At 41.0% G+C, this 23,330-nt stretch overlaps 1 protein-coding gene across 1 annotated transcript in view; it reads right to left on the bottom strand.

Moving 5' to 3' along the window:
* Positions 1–23,330, bottom strand: part of NYAP2 (neuronal tyrosine-phosphorylated phosphoinositide-3-kinase adaptor 2) — a 233,418-nt gene that overhangs the window by 51,845 nt on the left and 158,243 nt on the right. The window contains exon 4 of the mRNA XM_031677940.2: positions 11,797–12,006. Within this exon, the coding sequence (XP_031533800.2) occupies positions 11,797–12,006 (210 nt within the window). The remainder of the gene's footprint in view (positions 1–11,796; positions 12,007–23,330) is intronic.

Below are 23,330 nucleotides of genomic sequence, written 5' to 3'. Positions count from 1 at the left end.
CACCTGAAGCTAACACTGAAAATCAACTACACTTCAATAAAAATAAAGTTATAAAAAAAAAAGTCAAGCACCATCGCAGACCCACATGGGCTCCTTGAAGGCAGAGGTCACCTGTCCTCACCTTACGGGGCGCTGTTCAGGACAGGTGTTCTCCCAAGTTCGCTGCATGAGTAAACGGCTGAACCAAGGACAGACAAGCACACAGAATGTTGCTCTTTTATTAGGGGGGAAGAGTACATGTGACAAGATTGCTCAGGTGCTGGAGAATTAATTTTTAGGTATAGCAAAACAATCGGTTACAAACAGCTCTCCCTCAGTTACAGGAAGAGGGAAATTTCACGGGTCAGAGAGCGGAGAAGACTCCTCTCTGAATTCATGAGGCAGGTAATTGGGGGTCGCTTATTTGTCTTCATAATTCCGTTTCCCATGGTTTAGGATGATAACGCATTAGCTGACTTGGTAAATCTGATCCCTGAGTTTAAAATCCATAAGGGGCTTTCTGTCATTTCAAGGTGAGAATCACGGACAGGGCCGGCTCAGCCTCGCCCTTGTCAGGTTTCCTCTCCAAGCCACGCCCACACACGCCCCACCCGGAGTCACAGGGTCATCACACCTCGTGGGTCCTTCCCCTGGGCTGTTCTCTCTCCTAAGTCACCTGAGGTCTCAATTCCCAGGTGGTTAGCAAGCTCCTGAAGAGACAGTGCAGTGTCATTTTCCTTGGTGGCTTTTGTCACAGATTGTAATTATATTTTTAACTTTTGTGATTAGTAGCCATCTCCCCCACTGGCATGTGCTCAGTGCCTGATAACTTTATATTGGAAAAAAGAAATAGAAGAATAAAGGAATGGATGAATACCTGAATGAATTCGTGAACATGGAGGTAGAAATAGAGAAACTCAACCCAATTAAGTCATGGGAAGAGAGCTGTGCTGAGGGTCAGAAACCTGACATCCTATTTGAACACATTACTTCCCAGTGAGTCTGAGCCACTTCACTGGTTCCTTTTGAGCTGCAGCCTGGTCACCTAGATAATCAGATCGTAACACCAGCCCACAGATGCACGGGCTTTGTGTGAAGATCTCACTCTCTGGCCTAGTGAGAAAGGAGAGACAGGTGAATCTTCTCTTCTTGGGTGCTTTCAAGTGTGCCCTGAAGGCTCCTCATACTGGCCATCTCCCACCTGGGGGTTTCCTGGCTGTCTGCCCACTGGGCATCCTGTGGATGGACCCTGAACCATGTCCAGCAGAGTCCTTGCCCCTCCAGGACAGTCACACGACCTAAGCCACCTCCAGAGTTTCTCTCCATGGTCTGGTCTGGTCCATGGGAAACATGCACCCTTAACCCACCATCCCTGGCTGCAGAGTTACTTGCCATGAAGTTTTCTGCTCTGTGGTCACAGGCCATTCAGCTAACCTCCTGTGCTTTTTATTTTTGATGTCCCTTCAATGACTAGAAACAAATAATAAGATGTCCAGGGGGTCCCGTGAAAGTCTCCCTGACTTGACTTCTCACTGGGGGAGACAAGTGTCACATGAGGATCTCTCTCTCTTTCTCCCCCTCCCCGCCACCTCACACAAACACCCACACGCACGCACATTCATTCACACACACAGAGTTTATCTCAAAGTCTCTCTAATATCTGGTTTCCAGCTTAGCCTCTACCCCCTCTCCTAGGCTAGAGAAGGGAGCTCACTTAAGGACAGTCATTCACTTTGATCACTTCCCTTGCAGGTCCTGCTTCTGTAGTCCAGCTTTTTCCCTTGGAATGCGAGAGGAATTACCTCCTATCATTTTGTAACTAACCTGCTGCATTTTGTATCCTGCTGGGTTACATCCAAACCCTGCATAAGCTACTCTTTGGCTATTTAAAATGATTAAGACCAAAGCCTCTTTTTCTGGCTGTTTCTCAAAGCTGTATCATCAGAATCCGGAGAAACACAAATAAAACCATTTCTCTGGTGAGCACAAATTGTAGCAGCCAGAAGTCACAGTTTTCCGCAGAGAAATAAAAGTGGGACGATTGGGGAATGTAACTTCCATTACTCTCCAAAGACTCTCCAAGTGAGAATTGTGTTACGTGTTCACTGCTAGAATTCAGAAAGGGAGAGTGAAACTGGAGAGTGTGAAATTAGGAAGGAGAGCCTAGCAGCCAGATCTGGCCAGTGTTCCCTGAGGAAATAACCCAGCACCCAATTAGAGCTGGCGTGGAGAGCAGACGCAGGGAGCTGAGTTCTGGTGCCTGAGCCCACGGAGCAGAATGACAGCCTTGAGGGTCATAGACACGAAGCCCCCAGCTGCCTGAGGCTGATGGGGAGCCACGCAGGAAGTTAGTCAGTAGCCTCCAGCGAAGCCCAAATTACAGAGAAGGGACTTCAATTCCACCAGGCTGGTTTGGTGTTCCTGTTGCGTAATAATATGAATACACAAGCCCCAAATGGTGAAACTATGACAGTTAAAAATGATGCTCTGGAAAGCGGGACAGTGAAGCAAAAAATGGAGATGGGTTTTCACTCTTTCTTTGACTTTAGTTTTTCAATGAGCATGCTTCACTCATATAACAATAACAACAACAACAACAATAATAATAATAAAATATTTCCATTCGAGGGAAACAAGCAAAACTCAAGCAGACCACGGCATCTATAATCAGTTAATAGTTTCACATGACACCCAAACTTAGTGACTGATAAGGACTCTCGCTCAGCTTTGTTCATGAGTCTGTGGGTCAGCTGGGTGGTTTTTCTGGTCTGGGCTGGGCTCACTCATGCATCCGTGGTCGGCTGTGAATCAGGGAGAAGCTTCTGCTATTTCATGCTGTGCTTCCTCATTGGTTTGCGGGTTGGCTGGCGGAAGACCCAGGACTCGTGGCTTTCCTCTGTGTGTATCTCATCCTCCGACAGGCTAACTCAAGTTCATTTACATGATGCTGTCAGGGTTGGAAAAAGTGAGTGGGAGCGCTGGTGGCCTCTCGCGGCTGAGGCTTGGAACTGACACACAGTCACTTCCATCTCATTCTATTGGTCAACGCAAGACACAAGGCCAACCCAGATTTAAGGGGTAGGAAATAGATCTTACACCTTGACAAGGAGCTATTAAGCATGTTTGCAAAAACTGTGGCTACAGGGAGAGGGGACTATTACTACACTAAGCATCCCAAAGGCGCCAAGCCACATGAAAAAAGGCAGAGGGAGAAGAGGATAGGGTTTGGGAATTATGTAGTCATGTTAAAATGTTTAATACTAATCAGGTTCTAAGAGTAAATCTTTTCCATCCGCACTTCCATGAGCTGCAGAGAATGCTCCATCCCCTCCTACTTGCCTTGTTCCTGCTCATGTTTGTACCAAATTTAATATCACTTTCTCCAGGAAGCCTGTCTGAATTACCTTCCTTCTAGACAGGGGATAAATGATGTGACTGTGCCCAGCATTTCCTCCTCATAGCATTTACAAGGATCTGTTATTTTGCCTTCCATCTTCCTCGCTAAACCATGAGCTCTGGGAAGGCAGGGTCAGGTCCACCACATCGACCTTGTGCCCCCTGCACCCCCAGCACCTAGTCCCTGCGTGGCACAGAGGAGATGCTGAATACATTTTTGTTAAGTAAATACAAAAGGAATGAATGAATGAGTAGATGAATGAATGTCTAATTGGGCATTTACTAAAGGCGTGTACATTAGTGGATATCGATATTTTCCTGTGATGCCCACATCCTTGCTAACGTGGTTTTAAAGCCCGCTCATTGCCGCCCAGCAGAAAAGAAACACTGCGAGAGGTTAAGCTTAGTTTTCATAGCCACGTATAATGAATGCACCAGCCCAGTTCTAAAGCCTGCCCCTGACACGTTCTCCAAATTTCATAAATACAGACTTGAGGGGATCCAAAACTGGCCTTTACACTCTCCTAAAATCCTGGTTGGAAAATGCTCAAATAAACAAAATATTAATTTACTAACATTTGGAAAGCAAGGTTTACTTGCACTTGAAAAAGAAGAAAAACTACATTGATTTATTATGGTTTGCAGGAATGATTGTCAAAAATACTGTTCCGCAATTCCCAGTCCTGCTGCCCGATTCGTGCTGCTTGTCTGTTTTTCATTCTCTGAACGTGTGTGCATAGGGGATGCTTCCTAGATATGGGTATTTCTGAGTTACAGTTGCCAGGAGGTTTATGGGTAAAGTCAGCCAGTCATTCCAGCATTATTATGTAAAGTATGGTAAATGTGTTTCAGAATTTCAAGAGGCAAGCATCCTTCTTATAAATCAACTGATGATAATCAGTTTTCAAAGACTACACTCTTGAGTTCCATTGCTGTTCCCTCTCCTGAATCCCAGTTTGCTGCTGCTTCTGTGAAATGGCCCCCGTTCTGCTAAATCTTCTTCCCAGGGATCTATGCTTAGGTCTTTGGATAACATCCTAACATTTCTGTAAACTTTCCAATCTTTAAGGCATGATTAGAATATGAACTGGAGTTGAAAATATCTTACGAACCATAGTGTGGGGTGTAGGTGTGCTAAGTACCACATTGGAGGTGGAGATCTCACCGTCCCCAGCAAAAGAACCCGTAGAACCCGTGACTCCTTTTGCCACCCTTCTGCTACCTTCTCTGCCTAAATTCTGCCCAGTTTAGGGCCCAGCTCAGATGCCACTACTCACAGGAAACTTTCTTTCATTACCCCAAACCAGTGATTCTCTCAGCTCTCCTGCAAAGATATCTGCAAAAGTATCAGAATCACACCCAGAACAAGTATTTATTTAACATTCATGGTGTTCCAGACCCCATGGTAAGTGTGCTAATATGTTATCTCACTTAATCCTCACCTTTAATTCTCAATAGTATCTGAGTTAAGTATCATTATCATCTATGAGTTAGGTATCAATAGTCTCTATGAGTTAGGTACCACTATCTTTTTATGGATAAAGCTCAGAGAGATAAAGGGACATGACCAGTGTCATCACTAACAAAAAACAGAATCTTGACTTCAATTCGGACTTTCTGGATGCGCAAACCTCAGTGCCCAAAGATTATATTATAATTTATGCATGCACTTATAATTAGTATAAAATGTATTATTCTATGAATGTGAAGTACTAAAAGTGGCATATTTCTTTGCTTTCTTCAAATAAAATTAAAGTCATACATTTCACTTCTCTGAACTTGTGTGTGCACAGGACTTCTCTTGGATATGAATGGCTGATCCATGAATGGTGGTGGAAAATGCTTCCTTTCAATAGAACAGGAAAAGGGCCAGAAGTGTTCTGCAGATCAGAATGTACCAGATGGCCCTCTTAGCCTTCAGCCCACACTAGTTAATATATGGGACTCTATTTCCCAAGCATCAATACCCCATTGAAGGACAAGATTCCATATTCTGGAGTTTGAGATCATAAAGCATAAAGTCCAGCCTCACTGGAAATCCTTTGCCAACTTTACCCCATCTGTCCTCTCTCCAGATCAGAGGCTGTGCCTCTTTGCCAGGAGGCTGAGAAAGGATTTGGCCCTTGGTCCTTACTACTCATGGAATGCCAGTCTCTGTTCCTCTTCCAGAGTCAAGATATTGTCCCTCCCTTCTTGATCATCACAGGCCACGTGCCTCTCTCTAATACCCGCTCCTATTCTTAGCATAGCTTTCTCAAGGAGATGCAGCTTCTGGAAAATAAAAGCCAGGAGGGCAGGATGTTTACTGACACCTGCTGCTTCTGCTATAATCCAGCCTCTCTGTGCTTCAGGGTCAAATGCATGCCTCCACATAATGGTCATCAATTGATTTTTCAAGCCAGAAAATGCACACCGACGTTCTTGATGTCTTTTCCAGCCAGAGGAGGCAAATTCTTTGATTCAATGTTTTGTTTTGTTTTAATTGAGCTCTGTTTACAATTTGAGAGATTTTACATTATAGTCATTAAATCTGGGAAATTGAGGTGAGCATGTCTCACAGTGAGCATCAACTCTGTCCCCCTGAGATGCTCCTGTGCTCTACAGGTCACCTGCATTTCCATCATTCCATCCTAATGTTCATCAGCTGGCAATAGATTTTCTTTGTAATGCAGAAATATTCCCTGTATTTATGCTTCTAAAAATGTGGAAATATATGATTTAGACCCAAAGGATTTCAAGTTTCAAGAAAAATGGGGGAAGTATTTTCCTTTGTAGGAGCAAAAACCATTCCTATATATGTAACATATGTCTGATCTGAAGGAGGCAATCTCCTAATTCACTCACTGATGTTCCCTGCCTATCACCATGCTTCTCAGTTAGCACCCCTGGTAGACCTTCGCAGAAGAGCAGAAACACACAAGGTTGGACACACAGAAACTGAGGTATTTTTAAGGTCATTTCATTTATAGCATTAACCCAAGGCCTTCTGAGTCTACTTCCAAAATTGCGTTTATAGTCAGGCTCGCCTGGTAGGACCAACTCAGGAGAGGTCTGCCTCAGCATTTGTTCACCTTCCTCATCCCAGATAGAAAGTTCTCTCTCTAGATTTCTACTCAATTAATAATAATAAATGATTTTTTAAAGACCTGATAGAATCCTGGTCTAAGACTCAATGTATCCCATTACACCTTCCATTCTTTCCCTAGCCTGCACTAATTTTCTATTCTCTGAATGATTTTAAATGCATAGTGAAAAGTAGACAGTAATGAAAAATACATTTAGCTATAATCTGATTCATTTATGTTCAATATTTTTGTGTCATAAAGAAGCATAGTAAGATCTTTGAGTGGCAGAGACTGTGTTTTATGTGTTGTATACTATATTGTGTGTGTGTGTGTCTGTGTGAGTGTGTGCGTGTGTTTGTGTGTGTATCCCCCAGAAACCATAACAGAACTGGATACAAGCTGCTTGGAAAATTTATTTATTGATTTAGTGATTAAACTCTACATTTTTGTTAATACTATATTTGCTTGTATACTTTTTACTCTTTGCCATTATTTTCACGAGCATTTGGGTCCCAGTCCTCCACCGCCTTCAAGAATCACCCCCCAGGGAATCTCTGATTTACTAAACAGCAGTGACTTTAATAAAGTACCAGAGCAACCAGTGGCACTGTTAATTAGACCGGAGGTCTCCTGACACGCTCGCCTGCTTTACTTCAGCACTTCCTCCATTCCTCAAAAGAGCTGTTAAGAACTAGCATTTCCAGTAGCTGAACTACTTTTGTTAAAGCAAATAGTCTGTGACTGGTAGTAGCTGGTGTGTGTGTGTGTGTGTGTGTGTCTATGTCTATGTGTGTGTGTTAGTGACAGACAGAGAGAAAGAGAGAGAACCAGAGACAGAGAGGTGACTGTCAGAGAGGGCATGCTCTGAAGGTGAAATTAGTGGAATTTTCAGGGTTAGGTGGGGAGTCGAGTAACTTCTCGTTTAGGGAAGGGGGTTAATGATCACAGTTCTAGTGTTTCTGGTAGCGAATTCACCCAGTGGCCCCACTTGGTCACTTGACACTTGGTCAAGTGTCAAGGAGACAATAATGAGGAAGTATAAAGAGAAAAGGGATAAAGAGTAAACTCTGACTTAATCTCTTCTGTTCCAAAAAAAGCAAGTCCAAGCTGCTCTCTTCGTGTAGTTATTTGACTGTTCTGAATGAAGGCCATTTCACTGAGGAGTATAATTCTTTAAGGAGTGCACCATTTGTTTAAAACCCCAAGGTTGAGTGAACTTCAAATATTATACATTTTTGCTAGTGGAATCATGGCATTTTCTAGTATAGAACTGGCACATTTTTGGTTCTTTCATTTTAGAAAAATTAAAACTACCAATGTAAGAAATATTTTTCCTTTTCTCCTTTTCCCCTCAAAATTGGTAGAAGGGTAGTCTCAAGAGATACAATTGCAGTGATATATTTGCAAGGCACTGACTTCTAAAAGTTCAAGTTCTTGTGATGCTCTTTTGAGTGTTCAGGCTGACCTGTTTCCCTTTCACATGAAAAGCCCTAACTGGCACAGACATCATACATGTGACTCCACATTTGCCCCTACATTTCACACTTCTTTTAATATGGATACAAAAATGTCTTTATCAAAAACGTAACAAAAATTTTTTTCTCCTTCCACATTTACCTACCTCCCTCATAAGCTAAGATGGAGAATGCGAGGAACTAAAGTGTGTGTGTTACTTCTTCTGGTCAGTAGACAATTTACTGCTCTACAAACAGAGCTTAAAAACCCGGCGGAGCAGATTGTAGATGACATAAACCAAAAGAGATGTTCTGGGAGTTTGCAGTGGGAGAAAGTGAAAGTCGCGTATCAATTCTGTTTACACTCTCAATTCCTTAGAAGAATCACGTCAAAGAATCAAAGATGCCTTACAGTTCACCTATTTTTACGCAACGTACTAAGAGTTTGGTCAAACTTCACTTGTAGATCATCTCATTGTTTCATTTCCATTTGTATCACAGGTTCTCTCCCTCTGCCCACACTTTTCATACAATAGATATTATTTTACTTTATTAAGCATGTCTGTATGTAGTCTAATAACAGTGTTTTAAGTGAAATGAGCCAGAAAGAGAAAGAAACATACCATATGATATCACTTATATATGAAATCTTTAAAAAGACACAAATGAACTTATTTATAAGACAGAAACATATTCACAGACATAGAAAACAAACTTATGGTTACTAGAGAGGGAAAAGGGTGGGAAAGGATAAATTGGGAGATCGAGGTTTACTTATACTAACTACTATATATGAAATAGATAAATAACAAGCTTATACTTATAGCACAGGGAATAATATTCACCACCCTGTAGTAACCGCCGCTCACACTTCAAAATGTTTGGACTCCCCAGTGTTCAAGTTCACTTTCATCTCATCTCAGGTTCCTGCCTTCCTAGGTTAGAATCATCCAGTCTTAGGATACCAGCCCTGCCAAAGGGCCCTATTCTCAGTCTCTATTTCCACTAAATCTCTAGCTCCAGACCTAGAATCCCAACTGTCCACTAGCTTCCCAGTTAGGTCTCAGAGCACTTCCAAATTAACACAGTCAAAATTTAAGTCCATGCTTTCCTATCCAACATGAGATGTTGTTTACCTTTGTCTTAGTAAATGGCCTCCCAGTCACCCATGCTTGAAGACTTGGAGTCATCATTGAAACTTTTAAGATGAAAACTGGACTACATTAAATCTATCTGAAAAAAAGTTAAATGACTACAAAGTATCCACCCTATAATGTCTAAAACTTAACCATCATGGGGCAGGTAACTGTCCATTGCTTATGTGGCAGCCCACTTATCCCTGCAAATACAATTTTGACGTCATTTCCAAATATAAGGAAGAGATCCCTTGATGTAAGGGAAAGAAAGGAACTCTGTAAGCTCATGGGAATCCCAAACCTCTTCACTCAGAGACTGATCTAGAGGACGTTCCTCAGGTATGACCAGCAAGATGAAAGAGAGAGTCTGCCACATCAGCTCGTGACCACAAGCATAATCGTCGAGGGGAGCAGACGAGAAGAGTTAGGAGAGGAAGTTTCTGGGTCCTCAATGACGTCCCCTATCAGTTACAAGATTCCTGGAGCTGCCTATCTCCAGATTCAGTGCTATGGGGGGTTAACAGAGGCCACTATTACTTTAGCTACTGTCAATTGGTACTCTGTGGATGAAAGCATTTCTGTTAATTGTGTGAGGTCCTTCAAGATTCTTGCTACCTGATCCCAACCTACTTTGCAGTTTCTTCAGTCAACCTTCCCCAGCCTTTCACACCAAACCCAGTAGGATCTGACCCACAGAGTTTTAGGTTTCCGTTTAGAAGGCAGATGCCCTTCTTCTGCATCCTCCTGGTGAGCAGCTCTTGATGTTTCAACTTCTAGCTCAGATGTTGCCTCCTCAAGCAGTGACCACTTTCTGTTTCCCCCAAAACCCTCTGCTTGTTCTTCCTGAAATCATACCCTCCCAAGAAAAATTAATTTCTCTCTCCTCTGTTCTGCATGCTATTTGTATATAATACATTCGATTGCCACGATCCATCCATCCGTCTTGCACTTACCTTTGAGCACCCGGATGTGAGGATGTCTCACTCATCATTGTGCTCACAGATCCTAGAACAGTGGCTGTAACGTAATAAACACTCAGCTAACACTTCTGAGTTTAATAAAATATCTGTGATCACAACAGGAGCAGATGCTGTTCATGATTTTTGGACAGAACTGGTACAAACTTAGATAATCATTAACAATATACTGATAACAGACCTAAAATAGATCATAATTCCCAAGTGACTAATGATGTCAAAGTTCTTTGAGAGTAGCTTTTTTTTCCCCCACAAAATACTATTTGTTCCCTACATTCTTTTCCTTTTTGACAAAATGCACAGATATCTTCTTCTCATGTATCTATAGCTATTTCTACTGTATTATCATAAATATATTTTTAAATTTCTGCTAAATTCACAGCACGTTCCTTCCCTGAGATTTGAACTCGTACTGTTTGAGCTCATGATCGGTGCCATCACCAAAGCTTTAGGTTACACTTTAAGTCTGAGGAAGCTATTGCTCTGCCCCTGTGTGGGTACTGTTCTAGAAACATCCTTTCCCCAGTGCAGAGATCATTCATCCTGTTCCAGTTTTAACTTGTGCACGATTGTCAGAGAGACCACAGGCTAAATTCACGTTAATTGCTTTCCAAGATGAATATCAGAGTTGAAAAGAACACTAAAGGATTGGTCTTTTCTTCAAAGCTCTAACGCTCTTAAAGAATAGAAACCTGAAAACTACAGGAGGTTGCTTGATTATTTGTTGTTTATCTCAATCGACAGCTCTCTGTGAGTCTGTCATGTAGATTCATCAGTTCAAAGCGCACATAGCCTGCTTTTTAAAAAACTGATGTTTAATAACATTTGTCTACCAACAGTGCAAAATTGCATTTTTGCTCATTACATCACATGCCTCACATTTACTCTCTCTACTGCCTTCAGATGGTCTTTGCTACACTTTTATCCTCAATTTTAGTTTCTATTCATTTTCCCAATTGCCTAAAATCTTTTTAAATTTATTTCTTATTGAAATGTAGTCAGTTTACAATCTTGTGTTAATTTCTGGCATACAGAACAGTGATTCAGTTACACATATACATATTTATATTCTTTTTCATTATGGGCTATTACAAAATATTGAATATAGTTCCCTGTGTTATACAGTAGGACCTTGCTGTTTATTTTATATATAGTAGTATCTACAAATCTCAAACTCCCAGTTTATCCCTCCCTCCGCACTTACCCCTCTGATGACCACAATTTTGTTTTCTGTCTTTGAATCTATTTTACAAGTAAATTCATTTGTGTCATTTTTTTTTGGTATATTCCACATATAAGTGACATCATATGATATTTGTCTTTCTCTTTCTGATTTACTTCACTTAGTATGACAATCTCCAGGTCCATACATGATGCTGCAAATGACGTTCTTTTATTTTTTATGGCTGAGTACTATTCCATCATATAGTCTGAATCAAAGGAGGCATAAACTCTAAATCACTTCAACTTTATACACTGAAACTGCTTTAGATGAGATGCTAGGATTTTTTTTTTTTGGAAGAAATTTAGTAGCAGATGGTCAGAGTTGTCAGGGCTGCTGTGTTGCACAGCTCCAAAAAGTACCACTCACTTCTCTGTCTCCATGTGAATAATGTTCCCTGGAGTGTACCACACACTGTGACCTCCTTTTGTGTGAAGGCTACTTACAGTGTCTCTATGAGTAGATACAGAGATATCTGTAGTTACGGTTCTCAAAGTGATAATTGCATAAAAGCATTTTCTAGAGACAAGAAGGACTTACTGTCCGGGAGAGCATTATCTTTCTTACCTGAGCTGTGGTTTCCTGCTAACAAGGTGGGGCTCACAGAGCATCTTCCCATTCTACTTGTGACCACAGGTGGCCCAGGTGTTCCATCCCATTCCTGAGCTTTGATAGGCTCTCTGGAGGAGGATGCCCCATGGTGGCCTCTCTCTTTGCCGTCCAACTTTGGTATAGGCTCCGTGCTGTGGCTCCGGACTTTCAGCTCCTCTGTCGATTCTGCATATTAACCAAATTGTATTCTGTTAAACGAAAGTCAAATCCTTCCCAGATTCCTTAAAAGAAATTAAAGAAAGATTTTCTAAAATATTTTTAGTATATTTTTGGAAACTTGGACCTGTGTTGGAGATAACAATACTTAAATAAAACAGGGACAGAGACCATGGATTTTTCTCAGCTGGGCAGGTTAATATCCCTGGGAAATAGTTCTTTTTTTGACAGTGGAGAACCTCGATGAATCTCGAGTATCCTTTAGAAACTCTTCCCTTGTGCTCATCTTCAAGGAAACTTCTAAAAGAGCACTTTACACTCGTTCTCTCTACTTTGACATTTTTCTTTCATTCTGCTACCCACTGTGACATGAATTTAGCCCCATCACTCTGCTAAAACTGCTTTTGCTAGAATTGCCCAGTGTCTTTTAGTTGGCAAATTTAGAAGACATGGTTAAGCCATTTGATAACCCTTTGATGACTCTCTTATGTATATCTTCAGTTCTCTTGGCTTCTCTGATGGTGTGTTCCGTCTTATGCCACTCTTGTGTTAGTCACACCTTCTCCTCCTCCGTGTGTCCCTTACATGCTGGTTGTCCCCAAGGTTCCACCCTCATAACTCTTCTTCTCATTCTACATCTATCCTCCAGGATTCAACTAGCAATCATCTGAAGGCAACTGGCTCCTAAGTAGTGATCACAAGCCTGGACCATTCTCCTGAGCTTTAGACTCAGTTACCCAACTGCCTGCTGGATGACTCCATCTAGATGCCCCCTGGATCATACAAATTTAGCATTTCAGATACTGGACTGACACCATGTCTTACTAAACCAATGGTTCCTTCCCACCTGCCAACCATCCAAGCTAGAAACTTACCTGTATGTTTCTTTCATGGCTACTCCTCAAATCCATCAATCTGCAAGTTCTACAGATACTATTTCTGCATGGTTTGCCCTCCCTTCTGCTGCCCTTTGTATCATGTCTATCTCAGCCATTCTGGTTTGAGCTCTCATCGTCACCCTTGACTTATTGCAACTTGTCTCCTTGCTTCTGTCCTTGGCTCCCCAAAATACAAGCTCCATATACTGTCAAAGTGCCCTCTTTCAAATACAAATCTGATCAAGTGTTTTGGGTTTTTTTGTTTTGCTTTTTTGGGAAAATAGACACCATAACCATTCTGTAAGGCATGTATGGAAGCATGTATTAAATTAAGATGACTTAAGAGTGATACCCACTTGCTACGTTCAGAACCATGTTATTTCAGAGAACCGATGTGACAGCCATTCTGGAATGCATGTAGAGAAATGTTTAAAAACACATGTATATAAAAAAATATGTATATAAAAGCCTGCTTGCTTCGTTGAGAACAGTGTTATTTCAGGGAATGGATATGATCATCAATCTCTAATGCACATAGAGAAGTGTTTAAAGACAAAAACAAACAAACAAAAAAATCTGTTCATAATGTGACCCTGACTAAAATCTTTCCAGAAGCCTCCTGTTACCCACAGAAATACGTCTAAGCTCCTTATGACCCACAAGTTTCCCTACCATCTCTCTTCCAGCCTCGCTAACTTTTTCACTTCCCACCTGCACACTGTATTCAAGAAACGTCAATAAACTGGCGGTAGATTCCTCCTCTCCACTCCACCTCCAACAACAGTGCAGTTTTCTGTAGCTGTGTTCTCTGATCTCACCTCCTTTGAATACCCTTGTATCGCATCTTTAATTGAGGAATCCTTGCCTCCATCTTGGTTCCTCAAATTTAAGTACCCTCTGAAGCCTCCCCCATGCAAATCCTCACCCTAGGTTGGGACATGGTCATCTCTGCACTGATGCTGTGTTAGAGCATTTTTCTGTGTATCTGCTCTTCTCAAAGGGCCCTGAGTTCTTTAATTGCAGGGTCTAAGTTTTGTTTTTTGGTTTTTGGTTTTTTTAATTTCCATTTGGTGCCTCCAGCACTCAGCATATTGCTCAGTAGGTATTTAATTAATTCACGTATTGAGTAGTTTTCCCAACTCCTGTGGCATCTTTCAGATGTGTGTAGGAAATGCCATATTCCGAATAGAACAAGGGGACCATGAGTGTTATTAATGCCTTAAAGTGGCACAGAGCTGTGGTATTTTCCAAAATCTGATTCTCTAACAATCACAAGTGGTAAAATTCACCACAGCTTGAAAGTTTAATTCAAATACAGCATCTCTGAGAAAGACTATGGTAAAAAAATGACAGAAATGGTTCAGAGAATCTGTATTTTGTTTTCTTTGCATGTAGGTTCAAACACTCATCAACTCTCAGCAGTGTAATAAGACGCATGTCACACTTCAGTTCCCTAATATTTGAAACTGTGGGGCAGAGATAGAATAGTTTGTAATACAGTAAGCAGCTGGGAGAGGGATCTGAGAAGCCCAGCTTGGAGCCCTGGCCATTGTGGCCTTATGGCTGCTGACCCAGGACGCTGAGCCCCTGGTTTCTCCTCCTGGAGTTTCATTTTACTTAACGACAAAATGGAGATAATATCAGTGTTGCCTAATTTTCCCAAAGTGTGAAGGATCTAATAATATCCTACATTTTAGAATATTTTAAAAAACTAAACAGTGCCACACATGTCAAAAGTAGTATTTTTTTTTCAACTGTAGCAATTTGTCCTTTATGAATTTATTTAGTCTTTATGCATTTGTGTTAGGTAATCGCTGAGGGACTACGTATACGAATGGAAAACTGCCAGACCACAGATAAAAATAGAATTCTAGAGGGGAGAGTGTAGCTCAGCGGCAGAGTGCATGCTTAGTGTGCACGAGGTCCTGGGTTCAATCCCCAGTATCTCCATTTAAAATTTTTTTAAAGTAGAATTCTAACCCAGTATCCACAGTAGCCAGCCCAGGAAGCCAACCTACTATCTATAAGTCAGACTTACAGGAATTCAGACCACTATCTCTAGCAAACAATCCAGGAAGCCAAACAATATTCTGTGTAACAGTTGGCCCAAAGCAGCCAGGATGTAATTAATCACCGACAGCTCCCCTAAGTTTTGGCCCTGTTTTTAACACAGGACCAAGCACAAGAGAAAATCAAATATTCCTCTAACTAATGACACAGGATGCCCTGCTTGTTAGGCTGCCTGTAGCTTCCCTTTGCCAACAGCCTCCACTAGGGGGCGTATATGAAGCCTTCCTTCTCTCCCCACTGTATGAAGCTATCCCACTCTTCCTGCCTTGAGTCCCTGACAAGTGGAAGTGATGGTGGCTGACTGCCTGGCTACAGCAAGGTCTGAATTAATAGCCCCATGTGCCCTCATTTGTTTCGTCTTCATTTATTTTCACATTGCTGTGGTCCCTTCCAGCTCCAAGATGCTATGCAGTTGTGCAAATTCATGTCAAAAATACAAGTCCACGAGACAGAACTTAAGCCGGGAGGGCAATACCACAGTAACACCCTCAGAAGGATCCCTGGGTACATAAGCTGAAGTCCCATTTATGCTGAAATCAAATATAAGAAGTCAAAATATTTTTAAACTAACACATTCCAGCAAATAATTACCACAAGACAATTTAACCAACACTTGCTTTTCTGTGCCCTGAGTCAAATGGAATCAAATCAGTATCAGAAAAGAACATCACAGACTATTTCCAAGCTGTTTATTCACAGTTTCAAAGAAAATGTAACTCTGGCTTCCACATGTCACAGCCTCAGAGCCTAATGACCCATCTGTTTCACCGCACCTTCTCTTCCAGATTTAAAACGAACCATTGGGATGTTTGCTTGATTATCAACCTCTACAGTTTCTTCCACTGCCATCATTAAGCAGTTACTGTTTCTCTTTTCCCTTCCCTCTGTCTCTGTCTGTCTGCTTGTCTCTCCCTCTCTCTCTCTCTCTCTCTCTCTCACACACACACACACACACCCAGTGTCTTTTACCACTGGAATTGAAACTACCCAAACTGAAAAGAAAAAAAAAAAAGGCTCTAACTTAATACTGGGTCCAAAACTGTTCCTGCAGGTTTGGACAAGATTTGAAATATGAGAGGCACCCCCACCAACCTCATTTCTTTGTTCTTATTCAAATTACCTGCATACACAAACCAAGGAAGTGTCATTCAGGTCCCAAACCTCAACTAAATAAAAGCCCAATACAGTTTTGGGAACAAAAAGGAGTCTTTTTTTCTTTCTTTCTTTCTGCTTTGTTTTCAAGTCCCACAGGTTAGTCTTCAGTGAATTTTGGCAGGTGTATCTAGAGAAACCTGAACAAAAGGTTTGAAGAAATCATGCTACTCAGACTTGTAGCTTAACTTCTGCCTCCTAAAAGAAGGCAGAGCTGAAAAATCTGTAAGAAAATCATAAACGTATTATTTTATTGGAGAATAAGCCTGGTTTCCCATGTATATTCAAGAACAGCTTCCTACAAAATGCGTTTTCTAATCAAAATAAATATGAAAACCTTCAAAACAGCTGTTGAAAAGAGGCCTGGAAAGTGGACAATTAGACTAAGAAATATTTCTAATCAAAATAAATATGAAAATCTTCAAAATAGCTGTTGAAAAGAGGCCTAGAAAGTGGACAATTAGACTAAGAAATATATACAATAAGAACTCTTGAAAGCGCAGAGAAACCTATTCAGAGGAGTAAGGATGTACTTAGCCATATTCACATATGTCAATGTTTTTTCTTAAAGCCTGTTGAAAATAAAATTGATTTTAGTAGCATCAACTTTCCTGAACAAGAATAATTTTAGGTACTGTGGGAAATTTTTACGTGGAATTGAAGTTCTTTCGATGTTCACAGTTAAGCCCCAGCATGTGACACAGGGCCAACTACACAGAAATTGCTCATCCTCTATTCATCAAGTGTTGAGTATTGATCTAAAATATGATTCTCGCACTGAAATCTTATCTTGCTGTGAGAAAAAAAAAACATATAATTGCATTACATTTGCCTTTCAGATTGTGTGTTTTGCTTATCATTGTCTTAGACATCTTACAGTGTTTAAGTTGAAGAAGAATAAATAAGGACAAAAGATCAGGAGTCATCTTTTCATGACCAAAATATTCTCTACAGGATTCCAAACCACCAGACTTCACGCTGCTAACTCTGAAGTCCCTTCTCAAAGTTCTCCCATCTCCAGCCTGCTTATGCTGCTTCTGAGTCTACATCTGTCTCTCCAGCTTCTAACTCAATCTTCTCTCCTTCCTTGTCCTGGGCCACCTGCAACTGAGGCAAGAAGGAAGTGGGCAGGGTGCAGCCATTCAAGGAATGACACAGCAATTAACACCAAGATGGCGGGAGATTCAACTCCCCAGTAGGCCTTGAGGCCCAAGATGGGGGATGATGTGACTTCCAGTAGACCTTGAGCTTCATTACATGCTCACTGTAATATATTAACATGGTAAATGGCGCCATGACAGTTCCAAGGCTGACCTTGAAAGGTCAAAAAGTTGGCGATGGCCCAGTTCCTGAGAATCCCAGCCAAGCCCCCTTCCCCAGAGTAGTTGGAATAATCCTCCCCTTTGTTAGCATATGAAGTTGCTGAGGTCATAAAAACTTACAACCCTCACACCCCGTGGCCACTCTCCTTTCTGAGTGCAACAGACCTTACTTTGTCTATGGAGTGAGGAACTACTTTTACTTTAAACTAAACAGTCTGCACTCTGTCTAGAAGTACGTGACTCACTGAATAAACCTACCTTTACTCAACTGTGGCTCGCTCTTAAATTCTTTTCTGTGCAAAGCTAAGGGCCCACACTTGGCGGGGCATGTTCCAGCGACTCACGCGAGACCCGAGTCTCAGCCATCCTCTCGTCCCACATTTATTCCTGTATCACAACCACTTGGCTCCCCAGGTGTCATGGTTTACACCATCAGATCTGCTGCCCACCCAGATACTGAGTTTTCCAGAATCTTTGATCCACTTTTCCTCATCAACATTCACTCTCTCAACAGTGAAACAGTGACTCATTCTTATAATGATTCTTATCAATCTCCATGACCTAAAAATCCCTCTCAAGCTCTAGAGACAAAGAAAACAATTTGCACTGATGGAACTTTACATATGGCTGTCTGGGGAACCACACCAACTTACAACTGACAGTATTATCCTCTCTCCAAACTTGTTCTCTTTTTTTTGACTGGAAAGATCATGTAATTATTGATTAATATGTCTAGCCTTCCCACCAGATCATAAGCTTCTTAAGACTAATGACTACATCCTTCACGTTGGTACCAAAATCTGATAGCGTCCTCAGTGGAAATCAGCAGGATGAGTGGATGCATATTGCTTCTTCCCGCAGGACAGTGAGCTTATTAGCTTTTGCTCCAGAATGTAACCATATCTTTGACCATGACTCATAGCCTTGCCTCCTGCCTCTCCAATCTAACTAGCTCATGGATCATGGCATGAACCAATAACCTTCACTGACAAACGTGAGTTAATTACTGTACCCAAAATTAATTTTTTGTTAACCCATACATGTTTCTAATTGACTTGCTAATGATAGACCAGATAACAAGTGATATGTCTGAGAAAATGAATATTATTTGGAAATATGACCAGTAACATGGGGTTTTTTGGGGGGGAAGGGAGACACATAAGATTCCATTTTCCTTTTTTTTTTTGAAGTATTTAAAAGCATTAATTTACCTTGTCTTTTAATTGCTTCTAGGAACATCTACATGACTCAGATTGTAATGGAGAAGGACCCTGTGGGGCCTTCCAGGGGTCAGCCCCTCCCCAGTACCCTCTGCTGGAGCTCCTCTCTGAAGTGCTCAGATAATAGTATCTCATGTATATTTCCTGAGTGTTTCAGATGCTAAAAACCGCCACCACAAGGAAGGAATTAACTACTTGATGATGGAGAGCACATGGCCCCAGACCTTCTGGCGCCTGCGGGTTGATAGTGTTGACCTCCCTGTTACCTAAACATCAACCAATCAAGAGTTGTGCACGAGCTGATCAGGTACCCTGTGACAAGCCCCCACTCCCCTCATCTGGCCTTTGAATATGCTTTGCTGAAACCCTTCGGCGAGCTCGCAATTTTCTTGGGCATGAGCCGCCCTGTCCTGCTTGCTCAGCCCTGCGGTAAACTCTCTGCTCTAAACTGCAACGTTTCCATTTGTTTGGCCTCATGGTGCATCAGGCACATGAACTTGTATTTTGCAACAGGATGACTCAGACAGAGGGTTTTGTATTTGTGGTTTGTGACTGCTGTTGATCTCAACGTTTCACACTCTCACGTAAGGATCCCTTGGTTACAAAATACGGACTTAATTTTGCCTGGCAATATAGGGACCACAGCTCATGCCGCTGATGAGAATTCGAGCTTCCTGTGGAAACAAAGAATGCTTCAGAATTGTCCCCTCATATTGGTGTAATCATCAAGACCAAAGTCTCTCTATTCTGTTCCAGCGGCTGAACCATGGAAATAATGAAAGATGATCAAGGCAGGTAAATTAGGCAGAAAAGACAAGACATTTGAACTCTAAAGGAGGCACTGCACAAAACTGCATTGTCAGGTGGCTATTAGATTCAATCAGCAGATTTTAGGGCTGAAAACGACCTTGGAAATTGCAATCACAGCAGCTCATCAAAAGCAAGGTGTGAGTGTACGTCTGTGGATGGTCATCCCACCTTCGGGAGGATAGTCCCACGGAGCGAAGGTCTGTATCTCATGGAGAAGCTTGACTCAACTGAGAACATATTTAGTTGCTAGAAAGCCCTTATACAGAGCTCTCGTTGGCCTCCCTCCAAGCGCCACCATGTGTTGGTTGTTGGTAGTCCTGTTTCCGGAACAACTCAAAACTAGTCTATTTCTGTTTTTAAGTAAACACCCTTTAGAATCCAGAGTGAGGGAGTCTGTCTCCCCTTGGTCACATCATCTTCAGAATACAAATCGCTCTCTCCGTCACCCTGGCCTGGACACTAATTGCATGTCATGGTGCCTTTTTAAAACTGTGATGTCTGGAGCCAATCAGAGCCAGACACGCTGGCGTGGGTTACCTCCAAGTCCAGGTGGGTGCTGGGGTCCTCAACTTGTACTTCTCTTACTCCATCTCCCGAGGCCCCAGGGAGGAGAGGGCACAGGCTTCCCCATCTGCACAGTGAAAGGGCACCAGGGAGCAGGGGCAGTTTTTACATTTTTTAATGATTGCTTCTGTCTCGTGTGAACTCTGTCATTTGAGGTCAGTATTGTCCATTCCAACATCTCAGGGATGCCTTCTCATCAAATAAATACAGTGAAAGAACAACGGCTCAGGCGTCTAGAGAGTCCATGGTTTTAAATAAAATAAGAAAGAAAATCCAGGTTTGTGTTAAGAAGGCAAAGAAAGTGAAATCTTGTTGTAAATAAAATAGATGAGGCACATTATTTAATAAATAATAAAATAGACGAGGCACATTGAAGCGGAACAGACTATGCAAAGAATCCTAATCGTTTTACAGCTGTAAAAACTGCTCAGAGCTTTTACACAACTTGCTCCAGGTCACACAAGTGGCCATTAGTAAAGATCTGACAGTTTCCCTGACCACCGCCCAGCGTGTACCTCTCACCATTAGACACGGGAACCCACATACTGACTTAGATTCAAAAGTTATTTTTCATGGTTGCAAACAATGACACTTATTCATAGGGCCAGAATAATAAATAGAATTTTCAAGGCCGTGCCTTTAAAAACTCTCAACCAAATGTCCACAAGATTTAATTTCTCCGTTTTTATCATGGTGTGTGAGGATTTTAGAGATATTGCCAAATTCTCCCTATCTAAAAAATCTTCATTGAAGTCAGCGGGCATAGCTCAAATGCTGACACATTTTAGTCACACTCTATTAAAGAAATTCTAGCATTGCAGGGCAATGAGAGACCATACGATTAAGGAATGCAGTCTGTATTTTTGTTTGTTCTCGTAATGCAGAAACCAAGAGGACCTGTGGGCAAAGACTAGCTAGATGCTGACCAATGCTGTTTGTTCTCTCTGAGCACCCAGGAAAGTCATACTTCCCAGCATTCCTTGCAGTCAGGGAGAGCCACATAACTGAGTCGTGGCTGTCAGAATGTGGGTGGAAGTGACGTATGCCACCTCCAGGTGTGGTCATAAAACTTCGCACAAAACCCTCATCTTCTTCCATCCCTGTCCTGCTGGCTGGGAGTGTTTGAGGTCCTAGGTGCTAGAAGAGCCATGAGATGGAAAATCTCCCATAACTAGGTGGAGAAAAGCCCATTTTCTGCTGGAGCCATGAATTCATTGTCACATATCTGTGATGTATGTTATGGACATGAACGAGATGTAAGTCACACTGTATTAAGCCGGGGAGGTTGAGTTGTTTGCTATGGTAGCTGGACTACTTTTACACAGATGTCAATAGATAGTATTTCTCATTTTCTCTCATGTAAGATATATTCTAAATAGAAAGTCCTTGAGTCTCTAATGGGGACAACATTTTTATTGACACACTGACCGAAAAATGAAGAGTGGAGAGATGAGTTAAACTGACAGATACGGTACGCCAATTCAGCAAGCAACACTTTTCTCTTTGCTCTAGCTGTAGTAAAAATACTTTACAAAACTGATAAATACATCTTTATTGGGTATGTAATAAATATTTTAAACACTATGACTTCAATAATCATGTGCTAAATGTACTAATGGATGAGCCCCTGAAATGACCATTCAAACAGATTATATAATTATTTGTATTAATTTGAATGAAGACCATGTCATTTAATTTTTTTCCAAATTAGTTTTTCATCTAAAATAGTAGCAAAGAACAAAATCTTTAAGAAATGATTTTAAAAATCAGCTTATTTTTAAAATAGTCACAAGGAAAATACTGACCATTTCTTCAACATAAAAATAACTTAGATATAAATTAGATATATTTAGAAAAAAATTCAAAATAAATCAGAATATTTTCCCAGAACTACAAAGCAGTAAACCATTCTGGAAGGTGGTGGAGATGATTTAGAAGCCATTCCCAGGTCCGTTCAATAAAATCTTCTTGAGCCTTGACTTTTTTTTTCCCAGATAAAATTATAAATTTGAAGTAAATTATTTCTAAGTATCCTCCTAAGTCTAAAATTGTATACCCCTATGTTACCAAAGTTCCTACAAAGGGAAAAATAGTTCATGAGACTTCAATAATACCACTGTGTCTGTTCTAAAATACACCTCTACTTTTATTTCAGTGTTTTACACTCTTAAAGGTGACTTTTTTGTAGTTTCATAATTCCTTTTTCAAGTAAAACAAAGTGAGCTCTAAAATAAATTAAGAAAGTGAGATCTTAAAAAATACCAATGATTTGTTTCGGAACATTTGCCAAGCTAGTATCTAACTTTTTTCTTGTCACCTGATTAGAAGATTTGAACTATATAAGGACCCTGGTAATACACACACACAAAAAAATGCAGATATATCCTTAAAATTCTTCCTTGTCTGTGAAAAGGAACGTGAATGTTTCCTAGTTACTATTGGTCTTAGGTCTTTTTATAAACGATTTTTAGTGTTTATATGTAATGTAGATGAATTTGTGACTACCTGCCAGATGAAGACCAGATTTTTTTTGGAATTCAAACTCTATCATCTGCTCAATGACAAGATAATAATTTTTTTATGCACCAGCCTCATTGTCTGGTCTTAATCTGATGTCAAGATTTAGAGAGAGAAACACCAGACGAGGTTACATTGAGATTTCATTAAATAACTACCCTGAACCCAGAGTCAATTCTCCGCATATTAAAAATGGAACATCATTATCGAAACATCCTTATTGTTCACCAATCCTTTTTACTTCAAAACACTGCAGAAAATGCAAATGTCTTCCTATAATTTACCACATTGAATATTTATGCCCGCATTCTCTAGGACCCCCATAATGCCAATGGTGGGCTTTTCCCTCTTCCTTCCCATTTAAAATCCGACAACACTTTGGCTCATCTTTCTTCCCTCTATCTCCAGTTCTTCACATTATTTGATAGGAAGGCCACCAATAAAAATCTCTTGGACAAAGAAAATATTAAAGCACTTGACAATTCTAACAGAGTTTCAGGGTTATAAAAATCTTTGAACCTGGATCAGTCGCACATTTTGGCTTAGGATGTTTTAAGATACATCTTTTGACAAATTCCAAAATCATATGCAAACAGTTATAAAAGACCTGACACTGGTGTCATGCTTAAGTAGGACACAGGCAGCACATTAACACGAAGCTAACAATCTAAAAAAGAATCTTCTTGAAGAAAGGAGGCCACAGGGACTTGAACATATGTGAGCTTTACATTTTTTCTCCTCCTGCCCTCCCAGTCACAGTACTGCTGAGTAGAGACTGGCACAGTACAAAGATCTCTGGA

This window comes from Vicugna pacos, chromosome 5, assembly GCF_048564905.1.
Source record: "Vicugna pacos chromosome 5, VicPac4, whole genome shotgun sequence".
In the NCBI taxonomy this organism is placed as follows: domain Eukaryota; kingdom Metazoa; phylum Chordata; class Mammalia; order Artiodactyla; family Camelidae; genus Vicugna; species Vicugna pacos.
Note: the sequence above shows the minus strand (reverse complement) of the source record. Positions and strands in the feature narration are given on the sequence as shown.